A 20,482-nucleotide genomic window follows, 5' to 3' on the forward strand; every position below is an offset into this window, starting at 1 on the left:
TTTTCTTCACAATAACCCTATAAATAGGTGGAGAAGATAGTTATCTGCATTTCTCAGAAGATGAAACCATGGCCAAGAATGGGACTAAAAGATGTCCTGAAGTCACAGAGCTGATTGGTGTGAGCCCACAGCTCACTGGACTCTCATCTACAAGAAAGACCTTCAGAAGTGTGGGGAATTAGCTCCTCATCCCCCAGGCCTGGTTCTTCACTACATATCTACACCTACTCCACGCATGTGGGCATCATGAGAGTCTTTCCTGCAAGATCTGGCCCTACTTATATAATTGGTCCCACTGACTTTATCACAGGAGTAGAAATATCTCCAGAGAAGGGTCTGAGGTATTCCCAGAGGAGAGGGGAGAACTCAAGACCAGTGGGGTTCTTGGTATATGTGATGAAAAGAATTTCAGCACTTGTCAGTCAAACATAGAGGTTTATTTAGGAAGTAAACACACATTCAAGGGAGAATTCAGGCAGTCTTAAGAGTGAAAAGCCTCTCCTTGGGTTGGGGATCTAGTATTTATAGGGAGTCTGAAATTAGGAGCAAGACTAGAGGTAGAACCAGGGTAGACCCAGACAATTGCACACCAATTTCCCCTGCACTCTCATGTTTCCCTTATTTAACAAGGGCATGGGCCAAGGGCATGTCACTCAGGATTTCTGTGTCTCAGTGGTTCATGGCAATTTCCTTTGAGATTCAGTACAACTTTCTTTCCTATATTCCTAGATTTGACCATGGTCAGGCCACTTGTCTAGTACTTTGTAGCTCATGTTTACTATACTTTCCTCTGGTCTTGAATGTGTTAATCAGCTTTCTATCATGGTAATGAAATGCCTGAGTTAATTTATGAAAAGAAAATTGTGATTTCTGGCTTACACTTCTGGAGGTTCCAGTCCCTGAATGAGTGGTCCTATTTCTTTGAGCTTCTGATGAGGCAGTACAGCATGCTGTGAATGCATGGTGGAACAAAACTGCTAACTTTGTTAGCCATGGAACTGAAGAGAAAGAACACAAAGAGACCAGGGTCCCATGATCTCTTTCAAGGGCACATTTCCCATGACCTAAAGATCTTCCCCTGGGCCCCACCTCTTAAAGGTTCCACCACCTCCCACTAGTGCCACCCTGTGGAGCAAGCTTTTAGCTTTTGAAGAACACCCACTCAAAGGTACTGGACTTTCCTAGCTAGATATCAGAGACTCAGGTATTACCTGGCAAACCTGCATCTTGCACTTTACTTTCAAAAACTGCTAGCAATTCTGCCTGCAGGCTCAAAAGCTCCAGAGCATTATCTGCATATTTCTGGAATCCCAAATATGTATCTTACCTAACAAAATATTTTCACAGAAGAAGCAAAGTGAGTTTCTCCAAAATTAGAAATATAAATGCTATAGCTCTGATGCACAGGATCTGCATACCTGCAAAACGGAAATGCTTGCCGAGAATGATGACCTCTATAGCCATATTGGGAGAAATCAATGCCTAGAATTCATTAGAACTTGCATCATTCTCTCAGAAAAAAGGAGAGCTATTCAAACCAACTCTCCATAGCCTCAAGGTCATTTCCAATTTAGGATTACTCAGCAAGTTCCCTAAGCAGTCCCAGTGCAAGCATTGGCCATTAGGCTTGGATATTGCTCTTGTTCTTGAAAGACCAATGAAAGGGCCCCTGCAAGAATGCAGTATCTTCTGTTTGGAGATCAACATTTTACTTTTGCAGGGTTTGGGCCCTCTAGGAACACCTGATTTGGCAGAGGCACACTTTAAGCTACCTCTTTTTTAAAAAAAAAAAAATATTTTTTAGTTGTCAATAGACCTTCATTTATTTATATGCGGTGCTGAGGATCGAACCCAGTGCCTCACACATGCTAGGCAAGGACTCTATCACTGAATCACAACCCCAGCCCATATCTCTTGACCAGACATAAGAAACACTCCAAAAGTGTGAAGATAGGACAAACAATCCCCATGATCTACCTTGCTATGCAAACTTTTTTTTTATTATTTTTTTTTAGTATTTATTTTTTTAGTTTTCAGCAGACACAACATCTTTGTATGTGGTGCTGAGGATCGAACCCAGGCCACACGCATGCCAGGCGAGCACGCTACCGCTTGAGCCACATCCCCAGCCCGCAAACTTCTTTTTGACAGATAAGATGTCCTCACTTCTTCCGACAGCCCAGATCTTCAACAGATCATGGAGTTGACAAAGTACTCCTGGTAATACATCACCCATTTTTCTACTCTGGCTATCCCAGTGATAAAGCCCAGGCAAGAAAGAGAAGATTATGTGATTTCTTCTGCCGTGCTTTTACTCTGCTATGATCCCAAATGGCTGTCACTTTGAAACAAATTCTGGTTAGCTCTTGGGCTGGGGATCCAGTATTTACAGAGACTCAAACACAGGAGCCCACATGTGCAAGTCCTGAAGCTACTTCTGTCCCAGAACAACCACTCTGGGAGTACTGGCCATCAGGGCTGCCTACCTTTAAAGCATGGAAGCAACATGTGGAGTGGAAGGCTTCTAGGTGGATGCAGCCTGACTGCTGTCACTTATTGCTACTGGGGTAAAACCAGAATAGTAGTGATAGCCATTATTTATTGAGCATTTGCCTTGTGTAAGCTTTGTGCTATGCTAATATTTCATATATTTGAACTCATTTAGTCATGAGAGCTTTCTGAAGTGGGCTCTGCTTTCATCCCCAAATATACTCAGGATAAGTAGCATGCTCATATCACCTAACAGCTTGTTAGGCGACAAAGCCTGAATCAAATCTAGTATAGCTGGCAGCAGGGTCTAAGATCTCAGCTACAGTGAGAGAAACTCTCAGCTTCTCTCTGAACTCAGAGACCAGTTGGTAACCCGTCTTTCAACAGACTTGACTTCCACACATCTGCTTAATTCTCAGCTTAACTACTGAGCTAGTGTGCTGACAAACAAGCCAGAATTCTAGAGGACTTGGAAATCATAGTCCCAACATACCTACCGCTAAAGAACACTATAAACAGGAGCAATCTAACAAAGAGCTGTCCACACATGGCCCCCAAGGATGTGGAATGCAGAGGCATTGACAGAATGACCTGATGGGCCTTCCAGATAGGGGAGTCCCAACTACAAAGCCTCTGATATACCCTGATACTGCTGGTGAACCAGGGTGGCCCTTGAAGTTCTAAAAAGGGTCTCCAAAGCCTCCTTGAAACACTTTTCTGGTCATTTCAAGCCCAATAGCATTCAACTTACCAGCTCTTAAGCCACTCATCCGCACAATAAACAAATCTAGCCTGACCAGTGGTTAATACCTCACTGTAATCCCCAAATGCTATGCAACACCACTGTCACAGGATATGCCATAGACTTTTCCCGCTGTCATGACCAGTCACTTTGGTCATAGTGGATTCCAACATTGAATTGGAACATTTTTTGACCCCTTTATCAGCTTACTGGCACCATGTTAATATAAATCCCAAAGAAAAACTGTTAACCAGAACATGTCACAGTTTTGGATTGGATTGTCCAGCTTTTCTTTCATTTATTTCAGGGTCAGTAACCAGTAAGAATGCAGCACCTGGGTCTCAAGAGAAGACCAGCTGCTTGGCCAGCACTGTCAGCTCACCTACTCTGAATCTGTGCCCACATATGATCCTTAAGAACAGGAACTGGGGAGACTTTCCTTTTAATGAAATATGAATATAGAGGCAGTTTTTAAAAGAGAACTAAATAGTGAGGCACTCGGGTTCCCACCATATCTGCACCAGCAACACAGAAATTCCCATTACAGATAACATTGTACTAATATTATTTTATAATGCTACTGATTTTTTAAATTTATAGAAAACTTGCAATACACTCAAGTTTGCCTTTTTGTTTTGTTGGCTTATTTTTCTATAGATATGCATTTCTAATTGTGTAAGGCAAATTAGTGGGAAATAAGACTTATAGAAATGTGTATTAAGAAATGTTTACTTAGGGAAATAGTTCTCAGGACATGTATAGATAATACATTATATCTGCTTAAAGAAATAAGCAATCTGGTAAATTCTATACAGAAAATACATTACTCTCAGCCCCTATTTAGAAAGATTCTTCCTCTGATTTGAAGCAATATATATATATATATATATATATATATATATATATATATATATATATATATCAGATGAATGTTATCCTTTTACTTATTTTCTAAAGAACCTCCAAGTAATTTTAAAAATTCTTTAATTGTGTATAAATTTATATCCAATCTGAGTGCATCTCTTTTCTTTGTATTTATTCAGAAACATTTAGGTGTCACTAAGGTGCAACGATCAGAGTTAGGCTCAAGGAATATGGAGTGGAGCCAAAAGACTGAGGGTGGTGGGTGAAGGGTGTTAGATGCCCCTTTGAAGAGCCAGTAGTACAGCCATAGAGAAGCTAACCTTTAGGTCCAAGGTTACAGCTTAGTGTAGCAAGCATGGTGATGGGGCTCAGAGAAAGGGCTGCAGGAGCTGCAAGACCTTGCCAAAGGGGCCAGAGGAAAAGGGACATTTGATCTAAATCTTCAGATATCAAAATTGACAAACTTATTTCCAAATTATCATGTTGACCAAAGCTCTTTCCCATAACTACTCTGCTTAGATGACTCGCCTAAACCTGTTAGATGCCTCCTGTACTGAATTCTCACTTATGTGGCTGCATTGCAATGCCATGCATTCAAAAAGCGTTCCATGTGGCAGTGGAAGAAAGGAATTGAGGACTGAATGCCTCACTGGGATGTGGCTTTGAATGGCAGGCCTCTTCACAGCTGCATAATCCTTTGTGTACCCACCCCTATAACATGGGAGAGTCTTTCTTCTTGGGATTTAGTGGCTCAACAGGTTTGGAAGAATTTGGGAAGGGGATGCTCCCTTGAGTTCTGTTGCTAGGAGAAGACAGGAAATTTAGCAGGTCAAAAGGCAAAGGTAAAACTATAGTGGAAGGTTTCTCTGTGGACAAAGACTGAAGGGTGTGGAGGTATCGAAGCTGAACAGCAGCTGGGGTTCCTGACAGAATCTCAGCAGCCATCCTCAGGGACTCAGAAGCAGCCTTTTCCCCTTCCGCAGCAATCATCTAGAAAACAAATATGGAAAACACAAAGTGATTGTGCTTCTTGGTTCCAAGAGGGCTGTCAGTGGGACCCAGTGTGGCAGGCACTGTTCAGCACAGGAGAACAGATTCAGCTGCTTTCTAAAGACTGCTGAGCTAGGGAAGATCCATTAAACTACTAAAATGTAAGGTGAACTTGTTATAGACCATGAAAAGTATAAACAGAGTGTTAGGGGAGTTCTTGTCTGGTGGGCTTGAAAAGATTAGTAGGAATTTGCCATACAGAAGAAAAATTGGCCAGCTTTCCAGGCAGAGGCATGGGATTACAAAAAGGGTAACTTTCATTTTGGCCAAAATAAAGGATAAGCGTTTGGGAAGAGGAGACACCAAGCTCATCAGCCAAATGCCGCCTGAAAGCAGGCAGACAGGACTAGGCTCAAGGATCTAGAAGCAACTCTGCCCAGAGGACACTTTTCTCCCCTTCCCCCTCCTCCCCATTCCCCTCAGGTCCAGTCATTAATCCTCTTATGCAGTTTGGGCTTTCCTTCACCTAATCCCTGTTCTTTGAGAGAAATCTGCCTCCCTTCATCCTCACTTTCCTCTATCTCAATTTGAGGAAGCTGTGGCAGCCAGATCTTTTCAGCTCCCTGGCTGCTGAGAAGAGGTCATGAGCAGCACAGCCTTTTCTTGGCTCCAGCAGGGAGGGAACTGGGCTCTGACCATGATTGTGCCTTCAGAGCTCATGCAGAGCTCTGGATATAGGCCTGGGATAGCCTAATGCCATTAACCTAGAGGAGATATGTAACTGAGATGCTAGCACAAGAAAAGAGGGATGATGAGGGAGGAGAGAGCGTGAAAGCAAGACTCAGGAAGAAGACAGGCACAGTTAGCAGCTGCTTTGGTGAGAGGGAGGGGTGCAGCCTGATTGAACTCATGGGTACTCAATCACTGAGCTACACACCAGCTCTATTTTATATTTATTTAGAGATAGGGTCTCATTGAGTTGCTAGTACCTCACCATTGTTGAGGCCAGCTTTAAACTTGTGCTTCTCCTGCCTCAAACTCCCAAGCCACTAGAATTACAGGCGTGCGCCACCGCCACCGTGCCTGGCTACTAACACACTCTTAGAGCAATTTAAATAGCATGTCGGGAACCAAACAAGATTCTACTGGGCGTGGATGAAGGGAAGCATGGAAAGAAAAGGGAAATACTCCTTGCCATGGTTCCTGCTCTGGGTTCCCTGTGCTCCTGAAAGAGCAGCCTTGGTGGGGGGACACTGTGCTCAATGCTGGCTCACCCGCACTTTGGCCTGTCTTTGCGCTTCTGCCTCCACAGCCAGCGAGTGTTGAAGCCCAGCCGGCAGCCGCACATCCTTACTGCAAAAGAAAGAAGGTGAGCGTGTAGATGTGCAGCCTTGGCCAGACTTTTCCTCAGATTTGCACTCTCTCTACAGGAGAGCAAATGCTGACAACAGTGTGCTATCCCCAGAGCCCTAAGGTGGCAGGGAGGTGGAGAGAGCACATCCCATGCGGTGCCTCCAGTGTAGGTGTGGAGCACTAGTGAAGCCAGATTTAAAGTTAGGTAGTCAGTGTAGTTAGGTAAATCGGGTCTAATATCGAGTGAAATCTAAAATGGAGGCCATGCTGGGAATGACTCAGGGAAAACAGGACAACTCATGGAATGTTAATAAAGTTCCGAAAAGGCCCTAGGCCAAAGTCTACCTGGAAGAAGTGTTAATGAACAGCCCCCAACAGATTTGGAGATAGCCCATTCCAGAGAAGTGATAAACCCATCTCAAAAGTCCTTCCTGCCCTTTCGGCCCACTGGTGTCCCACCCCTCGGGCCCTCCAACCTACATTCCATCACCAAACCTATAAAAAGGGGAACACATTGCCCGCTAACTGGATTCCACCTTTTGGGTCCCCTTCTTCCTTCCTCTTCTGTCCTTTAATAAATTTCTAATCTCTACTCTGACCTTGCCTCGGTGTGCTTCTTTGGTGTTATTCTTCAACATTGGGGAGCAAGAACTCGTCACCGGTCAATAGCGGTAACACTAGTGTGGCTGCAGAGGGACTACAATGACCTGGGTTGTAATCATTTTTCCCACTTAAGATTTAATCTAACCACCAGTGGTTAAATTTGAATATGGGGGGCTGGGGATGTGGCTCAAGTGGTAGCATGCTCGCCTGGCATGCGCGGGGCGCTGGGTTTGATCCTCAGCACCACGTAAAAAATAAAATAAAGATGTTGTGTCCACTGAGAACTAAAAAATAAATATTAAAAAATTTGAATGTGAAATACAGCCTTGAAGAGCTAAAAAATTAATAATGAAGATAAGGGGCATTCATCTAAGTTTATAAAAGAGAAAAAATTGATTTTGAAATGAGGATTGATTAAATAAGAACAATCTTACTGTATCACATCAAAGATACAAAAGTATCTCTTTATCCCAATGATAACTGAAAAATTCTCATTGAGCAGTTTCTCAAAAGATTTATAAAGTTACATGTAACCAGTAACACTATTTCTAAGTATATAGCCAAGAGAACTAAAAACATATTCACACAAAAACTTCCAAATGAAAGTTTATTGTGGGGGCTGGGGAAGTGGCTCAAGCGGTAGCAAGCTCGCCTGGCATGCGCAGGGTGCTGGGTTCAATCCTCAGCACCACATAAAAATTAAAAAAAAATAAAGATGTTGAAAAAAAAAAAGAAAGTTCATTGTGACATTTTCCCTAACAGCCAAAAAGTGGCTGATGGATGGATAAACAAAATTTTGTATAGCTAGACAATGGAACTTTATTTGGCTATAAAAGAAATGAAGAACTGATACATACTACACCATGGATGAACCTTGAAAACATGCTAAATGAAAAGAAACTAGACACAAAAGGCTCAACATATGATTCCATTTATGTAAAATGTTCAGAATAGGCATGTCCACTGAAACAAAAACTAAATTAGTGGTTGCCAGGGGATGAGGAGCGAGGAGGAATGAGGAGTTCCTGCTTAATAAGAACTGGCTTTCTTTGGGGGTGATGAAAATGTCCTGAAATTAGATCAAAGGGACATCTGTAGGACTTCGTAAATGTCCTAAAACCACTGAGCTGCACTTTGAAATGGCTAAAAGGGTAAATTTTATCTTTTAAAAAAAGATTTTTTTTTAATGCATAGCAAAAAAAAAAACCCATGAGACTAATTTGCCCAAATGTCATAGTGGTTGTATTTTGGCTACAGGATATTACATAATTTTCCCTCTTTTTCTCTAAACTTATACTACTATGGCTATATTACTCAAAATAATTTTTCAAGGAAAAATTTTAAATGAAACCAAAGTATTTCCCTTTATCATATTGTTTATCATGATCATTTTCCTACCCACATTTCTATTCTCTCCACTTTGATTCCCCAAATACAGGTCACTGAATCCAAGGCAACCTGTGGAGGAAAAAAGATGAAAGGTCAGCAAGAGCCTGCAGGTAAGAACAGGGCACACCTGTGCCCCGATGGCTGTTCTGAACAGAGAGAGCCCATTTCCTTTGAAAGGATGTTTCATTAAATTCTGCAGTATCTGGCATGGGGCAATTTGACTTGGACAGTGCCACTCAATAAATATTTGTGGAACTAAAGATGGCATGGTAGGCTGAATAATGGCCCTAAGGATGTGCATGTCCTAGTCCCTACAACATCTCACTGTTACCAAGAGGGACTTCACAGAGGTGATTAAATCAAAGGTCCTGGAGATGGGGAGATTATGCTGGGTTATTCAGCTCAGCCTGAAATGTAATCATATGTGTCCTTGTAAGAAGGAGGCAGAGGGAGATCTGATACAAAGAAGTTGATGTGACCAGGGAAGCAGTTTGGAGTGGTACATTTTGAAGATGAAGGAAGGGGTGGAAGGGGCTGAGGAACATAGGTAGCCTTAAATGCTGAAAGGACAGGAAACAGGTTCTCCTCGAAGCACCTCCAGACAGAATCAGTCCTGCTGACATCTCAGCTTGAGCTCAATGAAATTGATTTCAGACTCTGGTCTTTAGAAATGTAAGAGAATAAGTGCATGTTGTTTTAGCTACCAAATTTGTGGTAATTTGTTACAGAAGCAAAAGAAAAGCAACACAAATGGTATATTTGTTCAATTTGTTTTAAAATGTCTTTATTATTTTCTACTTAGTCTCCCTGCCAAGTGGTTGTCATTGATAGGGCACTCTGTATTTCTCACTGCTGGGAGACATCAATGTCCTCCTGCTTCCCAGTCTCCCCTGCCCTCCACAGTTGAAGCTAGCAACAGGAGGGGGAAGAAAAGCAATTTGGATTGTAGAAAGGAGGGGCAGGACACAGAGCCCTCCATGTTGGCCTGTTTATCTTTTAAATTACACAATGTCTGATTTTATGGAAAGCAACACACCTGTCTTTTTCTTTGGCCTTCATTTTCCAGACAGAGATATTCTTTCACTTATTTGAACAGTCTATGTGTGTAACACCCTTTGGACAAATCTTATTACACTTTTGTTATAAATGGGTGTATTTCCATCTATGGCTTTAAAACACAATTTTTACATTTTACTCTCCAGTTATCAGGCATTGTCTGAGAATATAATACAGCCATTAGCAAAGAGACCTCCCCTAAATTCTGTTTTGTTTTTCTGTATTGGGGATTGAACCCAGGACCTGTGCATGCTAGGCAAGCACTTTACAGCTGAGCTGCATCCCCAGCCTTTTTTTTGTTTTTGTTTTTTGTTTTTTTAATATTTTAGATGTAGTTGGACACAATACCCTTATTTATTTATTTATTTGTTTGTTTGTTTATTTATTTATTTTATGCTGAGGATCCAACCCAGGGCCTAGCACATGCTAGGTGAGCGCTCTACCCCTGAGCCCCAGCCCCAACCCCAGCCCCAGTCTTTTTATTTTGAGATGGGTCTTGCTAGGTTGCCCAGGCTGGCCTAGAACTTGTGATCCTCCTGCCTCAGCCTCCCAAGCAGATGGAATTAGACTTGTACTGCTTTTTTCTTTTTAAATTTAGTGGATGATTTCTTAGTGGCTAGATAAGTAATAATGCATTGAAAGCCCTGAGAAGACTGACTAATTTGAGAGGAAGGAATATTGATAAATACACCACAAAGGAGATGGCATCTTAAAGAATAAACAAGATTTTTTCCTGTGGAGAAAAGAAAAGAATCCCAAGCAGAGGAAACAGCTCAGGAGGAGGCAGGAAGCATAAAAGTGCTGGATCTGGGCAAATGCTAAGTAGGTTCCAGTGTTAGATTCAGTGGGGGAAGGACGGCAAAAGCTGAGGCTGTAACAGTTGTGTCCTTTCTTCATTCACCCCCCAAAATGTCTGCTGTGTGACAAGCCCCATGCCAGGTCTGAGGCAAAAGGATGAATAAAATATGGCACCTGCCATTATGGAATTCATAATCTGGGAAGACAAATGTATGGACACATAAATAAACTCAGCATAATAAGAGCAAGCTTGAATGTCAAGAGTCTGGACTCACACTACCCTTCAGAGGAGAGGGGTGAATAAGGGGAGGCTGAAGGATCAGTTGGGGGACCATGTCAAGTGGCTTCTAAAATCCAGAGCAGCAACTCCCGAGTGTCCTTCTTCTTTTTCTTTTTCCAGGTTCTCTTATTTTCAGACTTCCCTTTTCCATCAGGATGCATATCCCAGGTTTGTTTGTTTGTTTGTTTTGTTTTATTGTTGCTTTTTCTTTTCCTTTGTGGAACTGGAGATTAAACCCAGGACTTGGCAAATGTGAGGCAAGCACTTTGACAATCCCAGTTTTATCAGTAACAAGTTGGACAAGTCACAGACATTTGTACCCTGCATTTTTTTTTCCAGATTAGTGACCGCTCAGTTTCCATAAAGCACAATCATCAATGCCTTTGATTCTTAGGGTCTTCCTATTTGAGGTCCTCCTTCTAACTAGGTCTGATTTGCAACCTCCTAATCCAATTCTGGGCCTGGCTGCCCCTATGGCTTGGATGACGGACTCAGTGGTAACTGCCACCTAGCTGGCCAGCTGCCTGGAATCCTGCTTCATTCTTGCTTGTCTTCTTAGTACCTCTTGCCAACTTGTCTTGGTAAGAATCAAGGGCGTCCACCATGGCCATGAATAAGATTCCTGTTTGCTACCTGTGGGCCAGATGAGACTGTTTGGGAGGCAGCTTTTACTCTATTCCTCCCTCTGCTAATTCTAAATCAATTAAATCTAGACAGTTGATTGGGTAATTAATCATGATAGGCTAGGAGACATCTTCCCTCTTCCCTCTGAAAGTACATAGCACCATTTCATTTTGTGCACACTGTGCTCGTTTCCTCAGCTAGGCAGGAAGCTTTGAGGAATCATGTCTTATCCTTTTTGTATACCACAACCTCTCCCATCCATCTCTACCAGCGCTGCCAGCAGCCTCTCCCAACACTTGGTACTATGTGAGAACTTCGCAATGAACTTAAAGTCACTGGGTGGCTTTTGGGGAAGAGTTGAGAGCAAACTGTTCACCAGGACTGGTGATTATAATTGATTCAGGTCACTTTGGCAACTTCCTAATTAGCTATAAGCTCCTTAGGGACAGCAACTTGAAGAGATTCAAGTGTGGCACATGGAAGATTTAATAAATGGCCAGTGAACAGATGATTAAAAGATATAGTTTAGAGCTGGGATTGTGGCTCAGTGGTAGAGTGCTTGCCTAGCATGCATGAGGCACTGGGTTCGATCCTCAGCACCACTTAAAAATAAAGATATTGTGTCCACCTAAAACTAAAAAAATAAATATTAAAAAATACACATTTAATATACTCAATATTAAACTTAGTAAGTACCTTTACATCTTGAGCAATGCTCTTCCTCTCTAGAAGAATTTCAGTGAGGGATCGGTGTGCCAGAAGACGCTTCATGGTGGTTTGCACAAGGAACTGGACAGCCTTAGACACATGAGCCAGGCTGCTTAGGAGAAGAGAGGCATTTTCCATTCGGTAATAGCAGATGGCATCTATCTCCATTATAAACATGTCTTTGGTTACAATCTAGGGAGAAAAACAGTTTGGATGACAGATTTGATCCGTGGGCTCTTTTCCTATGTGGAGAGAACTAAGTGTATCTAAAGTGAATTTTCTCAGAGTAAAATTATACCAAGAAAAAAAAACAGCTGAATTATCTTTTATTCAAAATATATATATGGTTTTGAAATTTATGGAGTTTTTTTATTAAATAAACAAAAGAACTCACGATTTAAATGAATTCTGTTGTAAATCCTTTTGTAAAGAAAATCAGGAATAATTTTCTTATTTGAAAACACTCAGTTGTTTTTATAGGTCTTTCTAAACTGATGCAAACAAATCTAATAACAGAGAGGCATGTTCTAGGATATAAGTGCTGTGAGCTGTAACGTGGTGCTTGCTGGAGTGTTCCCTAGAGGGCAATTTGGTGATGCCCATTAGTCCCCACCAAAAGCCTTAAAAGGGGGAGGGAGTAGAAGGGAAGGGCCATAGGGGTAGGAAAGATGGTGGAATGTGATGGTCATCATTACCCTAAGTACAAGTATGAAGACATGAAGGCTGTGACTCTACTTTGTGTACAACTGGAGATAAGAAAACTTGTCCTCTATATGTGTAATATGAATCCTAATGCATTCTGTTGTTATATATAACAAATTAAAATTTAAAAAATAAACACAGCTTTAACAGTTAAAAAAAAAGCCTTAAAAGGTGCAAGTTCTCAACATTTGCATTTTTAGAAAACATTTATCAAAAGGACATATTTTAAAGATTTAGCTGCAAGAATTGTTACTTATACTATTACTTATTGAAATAAAACACTGGAAACAATTTATCATCAACAAGAGGAAATTGGTTGAGTAAACTGTGGTATGGCCACACAATGAAATGTTATGTGTCCATTTAAAATAAAGGGCTAGGAGCTGGGGTTGTGGCTCAGCAGTGGAGCACTTGCCTTGCACATGGGAGGCACTGGGATTGATCCTCAGCACCACATTAAACAAAATAAAGGTATTGTGTCCATCTACAATTAAATATATGTATGTATATGTATATATATATATGTGTGTGTGTGTGTGTGTGTGTGTGTGTGTGTGTATAATCACACATACACACACATATAAAATAAAATAAAGGGCTAGAAGCATAGCTAATATATGAAAAGATGCTTCTAGATTGTTGGGTAAAAAGGAGCATGTTATAAAAATCTTATATAGTGTGATATCTATATATACACCTATCTGTGAATATAACCACATACATAGAAAAGTTTGAAAGGATATACTCCAAAGTATCAACAGTTGTCTAAGGATTAGGGGTAAGTACAAGTTTCCAATGTCTTTGTTGTGTTAAAATACACGTAACTTTCCATCTTTAAGCATATACTTCTGTGGTATTAAATGCAATCACAGTGTTGTGCAACCATCACCACCAGTAACCTGCACTATTCTTTTCACCTTGTAAAAGTGAAACCCTATGCCCATTGACAACATCTCCACACTTTCCCCTCCCTCTTGTTCCTGACAATCACCTTTGTACTATATCTCTATCATTTTGATTACTCTAAATACCTAGAACCATACAGTATTTGTTTTTTGTGATTGCTTATTTCAATTAGCATAACATACTCAAGGTTCATCCATGTTGTAGCATATGTTGAGTCTTTTTAAAGCTGAATAATATTCTACTGCATGTACATATAACATTTTGCTTATCTATTTATCATTTTATAGTCAGTTATTTTGCTCTTATGAATAATACTGCAATGAACACTGATGTACAAATATCTCTTCAAGATTACAAGTTTTACTTCTTCCTTTCATTCAATTTTATCATCTAAAATAAGCATTTTTAAAAAACAAAGTTTCTATTTCTCCAAGAGAAAGAATGAAAAAAAAAAAAAAACAACTCAGGCCAAAAGTAGGAGACTACGTAGGAAAGGCTTATAAATTTGAATCACCAATACAGATAGTAGCTAGGAGCACTGGCACATGGCTGTTATCCCAGCAGCATGGGAGGCTGAGGCAGGAAGACTGTAAGTTTGAGGTCAGCCTTGACAACTTAGCAAGATTCTATCTCAAAAATTAACAAAGAGGGCTGGGGCTGTAGCTCAGTGGCAGAGCACTTACCTAGCATGTGTGAGGCACTGGGTTCAATCCTTAGCACCACATAAAAATAAACAAATAAAGTAAAGGTGTTCTATCCATCTACAACTATAAATTTTAAAAAAGTTTAAAAGGTTAAAGAAATATATGAATATTATCTTTACTTTTAATTTTATAATTTTTTTAATTGTTGAAAAATATACATACATAAAATTTACCATCTTTTGTGTACAGTTAAGTAGTACAACTAACCTCTAGTACTCTTTTCATCTTGCACAACTGACAATTATTGAATAATAATTGTCCATGCCCCCTCCTCATATCCCCTGGGAAGCAACATTTTACTTTCTGTCCCTATGAATTTAGCTGCTCTAGGTACTTCATATAAGTAGACCCTTAATAGTTCTTTTCAATTAATTAATTGATTTTTAATTTTGTTTTAGTTGCAGATGGACACAATGCCTTTATTTATTTATTTTTATGTGGTGCTGAGGATCGAACCCAGTGCCTCACACATGCTTGGCAAGTCCTCTACCACTGAGCTTCCCCAGCCCCAGTACTTTTAATTTTTATTTTTTAGAGATCATGCTAAATGAAATTAAAAATTTTTATTTTTAATTTCATTTAGCATGATGTCCTCAAGATTCATCCATGTTTTAGAATATGTTAGAATTTCTTTCCTTTTAAAGGCTGAACAAATTCCATTATGGATTATATGCCACATTTTAAAAAATCTGTTCATCTATCAATGGACACTGCTTGCTTTGCTATTGGCTGTTGTGAATAGTACTGCTATGAACATACTTGTTCAAGACCCTAATTCTTTTTTTCTTTTTATTGGTGCATTATAATTGTACATAAGTGGTATTGTTGTTACTTATGCATACATGCACACATACAACAGTATAATTTGGTCAATTTCATTCCGCATTATCTCCCCTTTCCCTCAACTTCTGCTTCCCCCTGGTCCCTTTCTATTCTGCTGGTCTACCTATGCTTTTCATGAGATCTACCCGCAACCTCTTTTTTTTTCTTTTACTTTTTTCTCTCTAGCTTTCACATATGAGAGAAAACTTAACGACCCTTGACTTTCTGAGTTTGGTTTAACACTTAACATAATGTTCTCAAGCTCCATCTATTTTCCTCCAAATGACATAATTCTGTTTCTTTATGGCTGAATAAAATTCCATTATGTGTGTATACTGCATTTTCTTTATCCATTCATTGGCTAACAGACACCTGAGCTGGTTCCATAATTTGGCTATTGTGAATTGTGCTGCTATAAACATGGGCATGCATGTATTGGATAACACAATGACTTCAGTTCCTTAGGATAAATATTGAGGAGTGGTATAGCTGGGTTATATGGTGGTTCCATTTATTATGACAGGTAATCTGCTGTACTCAGAGTCTACTGATTTAAATTATAATCTCATCTAAATAAAAAAATTACCTGCACAATAACATTCCATTGTGTTTGACCAAATGAAGGTGAAATTACCTTAGGCTAGCCTAGTTGACACATAAGGTTAACTATCATAAAGTCCTTTGCCCTTTTTTTAGTCAGTATTTTTTTTAAACTATTCACTATCATTACTTTTTTTAAAGTCAGTCATTTTTTGTATTAAGAGGTATGAGTTTTTTGTATAGCCTGGATATTTACCCCTTGTAAGATATGTGATTTTCAGATATTTTCTCCTATTCCATAGCTTGCCTTCCACTCTGTAGATTGTGTCCTTTGATTCACAGAGTTGTTGTTGTTGTTGTTGTTTTTAATACTGATGAAGTTCCATAGGTCTATTTTTCTTTTCTACTGTTGAGCATAGAGATTTTGTCCTGGGCTAGAATCAATAGCTAGACTGTGGAAAATTTAGAGAAAGCAAAAGCCACCCTTTGGCTTACCTCATGGAAGGGTATCTCCAAGGTCTGGAGACGAAGGTCAACTTTGTGGTAGGTATCCAGGCAGGGCAAAAAGAAGAACAGGCCTAGAAGGGGGGGGGGAAGGAACAGGCAAACAGCAAGCATGGAGACTGTTTGGGGTTCACCTTTTCATGTTCAGGTTGTACACTGCATTGCTTTTCTTAGCCTGAAACTATACACAGATCATTGGGAAATCCCACTAATATCCTACAGCATCATTGTCGATGCTAAGTTTACCACCATCAGTATGAGACACTTGAGGGTAAAAGGAGAGCACTGTTACAATTTACTCCAGGTTAACAGGTATAAGCAGGGATTATTCCAAAAATTTGGGCTTTAATAATGGTGGTAACATTAGTCATGATGCTAACCCCTCCAGATCTCTAGTATGTCTGTCCCTTCACTAGATTTGAGCTCCCTAAGTAACATCACATATATTATTGTTAGCCTTAGTGTCTCTGACTTGGTGCCTTTTAGGTAATCTATAAAATTGTTTTTTAGTCTATGAGTGTATCCATATGTCAAACTTTGCAGCCAGCAACCTCCACATGGTATTTCTTAAAAGGCGAGCCCCAAAGGTAATCATAATAGCAATATCATAATACTAGCTTCTATTTGGCAAGTTAGTCTTCACCTATCCAATATAATATATAGTAAATAATGGGCAATAACTATTTGTAGATTGATTATTGAGATTTTATCAAAAACCCTGGATGTTGTAGGCTCTTATAAGAGCCACAGTTTGTTGGAACCAAAAGCACTTCACAGAGCCCATGATTTATCTGGGGAGCCGACCACCTGCTGTTCTTTCTTGGCCCCAATGGAGAAAGTTCCAGAAAACAAGGAACACAGCAAGATCATCCATGTCCTGGAACTACAGGATCTAATTCTGTTTTTGTGGGAACCCATCTACTGGATTGGGTTTTTCAAACTCTGATTGATGTCTCTTAGTCTTGTCTCCAATCCCTACTTATTACTGCAGACCAGGATGAGAACTCAGACCTCTCCAATATATACACAGTGGGACTTTGCTCTTCCTCATGGCTTCCAGGCTGTCTTGAACCTCCAAACCCTAATTACCACACTTTCCAGAATAACCATACTTCTCTCTATACCCCATAACCAGCTTTGATTTCTGAACATAAATTCCACTAGATTTTAAAGCCCTAGAAATCAGAGACCATGTCTTACTCAGGCATTTTTGTATCCCTGGTAGTTAGCAGCATCTAAAATACAGGACTTGTTCAATCTCTGTCTCTTAAATTTCAACATTAAAGACCAATTTATTACATAGATGCCTCTCTTCCTTGCCTTAGGCCCCCTGGATTCTCAACTAGCTCAGCTTTTCTCTGAGAATTCACAGGACTCTGACTGTACACATGTAGTACTCAAACTAGTCTCCATTCATGGATCCTAAGCTGATTTCCTATTGTAATCAGAATGCCCTGATGTGGGGCTCCCTGCATTCATCTTCTCCCTTGGCCACCTGTCTCCTGGTAGTAGAAGTTCTTAATGATCTGCATTGCAACTAACAGATTAGAAATGCAGATGAATCAAGTTACTTCATTGTATCTAAAGTCCATATTATAAAAACATAAAAATTGAAGTTGGCCAGTTGAGGGGTAGTGGAGATGGTGGTTTTTAAAAAAAAAGTGTGTGTATATGTTTCTTACCAGGGCCTTTGGGTCTTCCAGGAAGCAGATGTCCCAGTCGGAATATAATTACTCTCTCGTACTCTTGTACAATCTAAATGGAAATGTAATCCAAATCACTCTAAATAAGAATAATAAAGCATTCAAAATGCCTTAAAATGAAAGTGATTTTAGGTATCAGAAATCTTTTGTTTTGACAACGAAGAATAAACTTCTATTGATATTCAATATTCTAAAATTTATACCTAGTGTGGAATTTTAGAAACCAATGAAAAAGTATATTGGCTATCTGAATTTTTGAGTCTAAGGATAGAAATTTGATTAAAAACTCATTATCATCTAAAAAGTAATGTTTCCACTATATTCAATCTTTCCTAAATCAAATATGATCAGAGCATGTTTAATCTTGTAGTTTTCTGTGACTTCTGCCTTATCAAGCTTTTATATGTATCATTCATTAACTGTTTAACAAAAAGATGCAGTATATTTTAATACCACTTGTGATACTTTGTTTCACAAATAACACAAAGTTGTGATACTTTTCAATTTCTCTAAGGCTGATTCAAAATGATCCAATTGGATTTTAATTAGTTAATTCTCATGAATCTCAAAAAATTGAATGTACCCTGAGCATGTGTAGAAATATTTTTAAATGACAAAAAGGAGATTCACTGTGTAGAACAGAACAGGAAAGTTACTGCATATTACTTTAAAAAAGATACTTTCTGTTCCAGTATCAGAATCTGAGTTCTGTTGCTTGTTTTTCATTAACTTAGTTGATGAGTTTGTTTATACATATACCTCACAAGACTCTGAATTCCTTGATGATACAGAATTGATTTTTTTCTGAGTGCCTAAAAAAATGCCTGATACATAGCAAGTATTCAGTGAATTTATTCATTTAGTAAGTGGATAAAGAAATTATTTGTGACTGTTGCCAAGTTTATTTTCCTTTGCTTATTGGAACAGTGAATGAGAATGAATGATTGGGTTTGATTCCTAGAGCATACCCCAGCATTTCTCAGCTGCCTAGTTTCTACCATTACTTGTTTCTTTGTTGGAAAAAAAAAATTTCCTCCAGAGATTAAGGGAAACCTTACTTCTTCAAGCCTTGCTCAAATGTAACTACTCAATGCTGCTTTTGTGTCCCCTACCTAATTTAGACGGTTCCTAAGGTTTACCTTTGATGGTGCTGGGGCTTGAACTCAGGGCCTTGTGCTATGCAAGCACTCTACCAAGAGCTGTATCTCCAGCCCTGCTAAGGTTTACCATCTTAACTAAATAAACCCAACAGCCTTTTCCATAAACCATGGTTGAGTCAGTACTGGACCCTGTGATGATCATGTAGGTGCTCAGATCACACCTCAAGAAGAGCCTGCGGCCTTGCCTGGCCTGCCTGAGGCTTTGGGTTCAATTCTCACTCCACCAAAAAATGAAAAGTGAAAAGGAGAGCCTGCTGCCAACTGTATGCTGTCTCAAGGAGACACATTTTATAGTCAAAGACGCAAGTAGGTAGAAAGTTTAAACGTGGAAAAAGACAAGCCCAACTCTCATTGAAGGTTTCCCCTAAAGCCTGCTTTTGTTCTTTCTCAATCTCACCCAGGCAATACCTCCAAAAAATTCTTTGTACTTCTAATTTCATCTTGTCATGTGCTTCCTGAACTGACACAGATCTTCATTTTCTTCAGGGACTGGAGTTGTATGGGCCAACTGTGGGCCAGAGACAGTGGCCTCTCACGGTCTAGGGCAGCTGCTGGTAAGTTTCTGGCAGTGTAAGGAGCGCATGAGAGGATATCATGACCTGTTCTGGGCTGGTCTTTGTGTTGGAGTGGGAATGAACCAGTGGAAACCCTTGAAGGGTCTCCATCTAATGATAGAGTTGATCTCAGCAAGCATTATATGTGTGGTACGGGCTAGAATGAAGTGAAGACTCGCTGAGTGATCAGGAGCACAGGGAAGGGAGCAACAGACTAGAGGAGTCGAGGAAGGCTTCATGGTAACATCTGAGCCAGGTCTTGAAAGAGGACCACCTTCTGGAGGGCAAGTGGGCATGAGGGCATGGCAGTGGACCAGCAGCAAGTTCTAAACACAGAGCATGACCCAATATGATCAGAAAGAGGCACCAGGAAATAAATGAACTGTTGGGTCCTCATGGAAACTCACCTTTATGCAAAACCAGATAGAAAAAGGGAATGTCAGGATGATGAAGAGCAGGGAGGCAAGGACAAGAAGCCACTCACAGGCCCCTAAACCAGAGGACTTGGTACCTAAAGAAAGAAAAAAATATTGAAACCTCACCATTTTAACTGATTAGCACTTGTCAGTCTAGTCCTTGGTATTGAGTCAGAGCAGCTTGGAGACATTGCTGGAAATATTGGAATGAACCAGACATCAGGGTGGTCAGAGTTCACAGGGCCTGGGGTCTGCATGGAAAGCCATGTGGGCCCGTGGAAGGTGGTACAGGCTCCTGGAAAGGCACTGGGGTACAGGGGACCAGAGTACCATGGGTTCCCATTCTGGCTTTCTCATTTCATGTCCATAGATAATTTTATGCCGGACACAGGACCTCTTCAAATCTCAGTTTCCTTACCAGTACAATGGGGATGTTTGCTATATTGTAAATATTGCACAATAACTAGCTAATGAAATAGATTTCATATCTATTTCAGTGTAAGGGAGATATGAAATCTCACATAAAAACACTGAACTGTACTTAACGTGTGTCAGGTTTCAATATTCAAAGTGT

General features: G+C 40.1%; 1 protein-coding gene across 3 annotated transcripts in view; it reads right to left on the reverse strand.

Annotated features, from left to right (window-relative positions):
• Nucleotides 1-415: 415 nt before the first annotated feature.
• Nucleotides 416-20,482, reverse strand: part of Nphs2 (NPHS2 stomatin family member, podocin) — a 34,750-nt gene continuing 14,683 nt past the window's right edge. For 2 of the 3 annotated variants that reach the window (XM_078022398.1, XM_005319753.4), the window contains exons 2-8: nt 19,900-20,003; nt 17,758-17,830; nt 16,067-16,149; nt 11,886-12,089; nt 8,445-8,500; nt 6,361-6,439; nt 416-5,086 (exon numbers count right to left, since the gene is read on the reverse strand). In XM_078022398.1, coding sequence (XP_077878524.1) covers nt 4,808-5,086; nt 6,361-6,439; nt 8,445-8,500; nt 11,886-12,089; nt 16,067-16,149; nt 17,758-17,830; nt 19,900-20,003 — 878 coding nt within the window. In that variant the 3' untranslated portion in view covers nt 416-4,807. The remainder of the gene's footprint in view (nt 5,087-6,360; nt 6,440-8,444; nt 8,501-11,885; nt 12,090-16,066; nt 16,150-17,757; nt 17,831-19,899; nt 20,004-20,482) is intronic. The other variant, XM_078022397.1, reaches the window with a different exon arrangement.

Source organism: Ictidomys tridecemlineatus, chromosome 10 (genome assembly GCF_052094955.1).
Source record: "Ictidomys tridecemlineatus isolate mIctTri1 chromosome 10, mIctTri1.hap1, whole genome shotgun sequence".
Lineage (NCBI taxonomy): Eukaryota > Metazoa > Chordata > Mammalia > Rodentia > Sciuridae > Ictidomys > Ictidomys tridecemlineatus.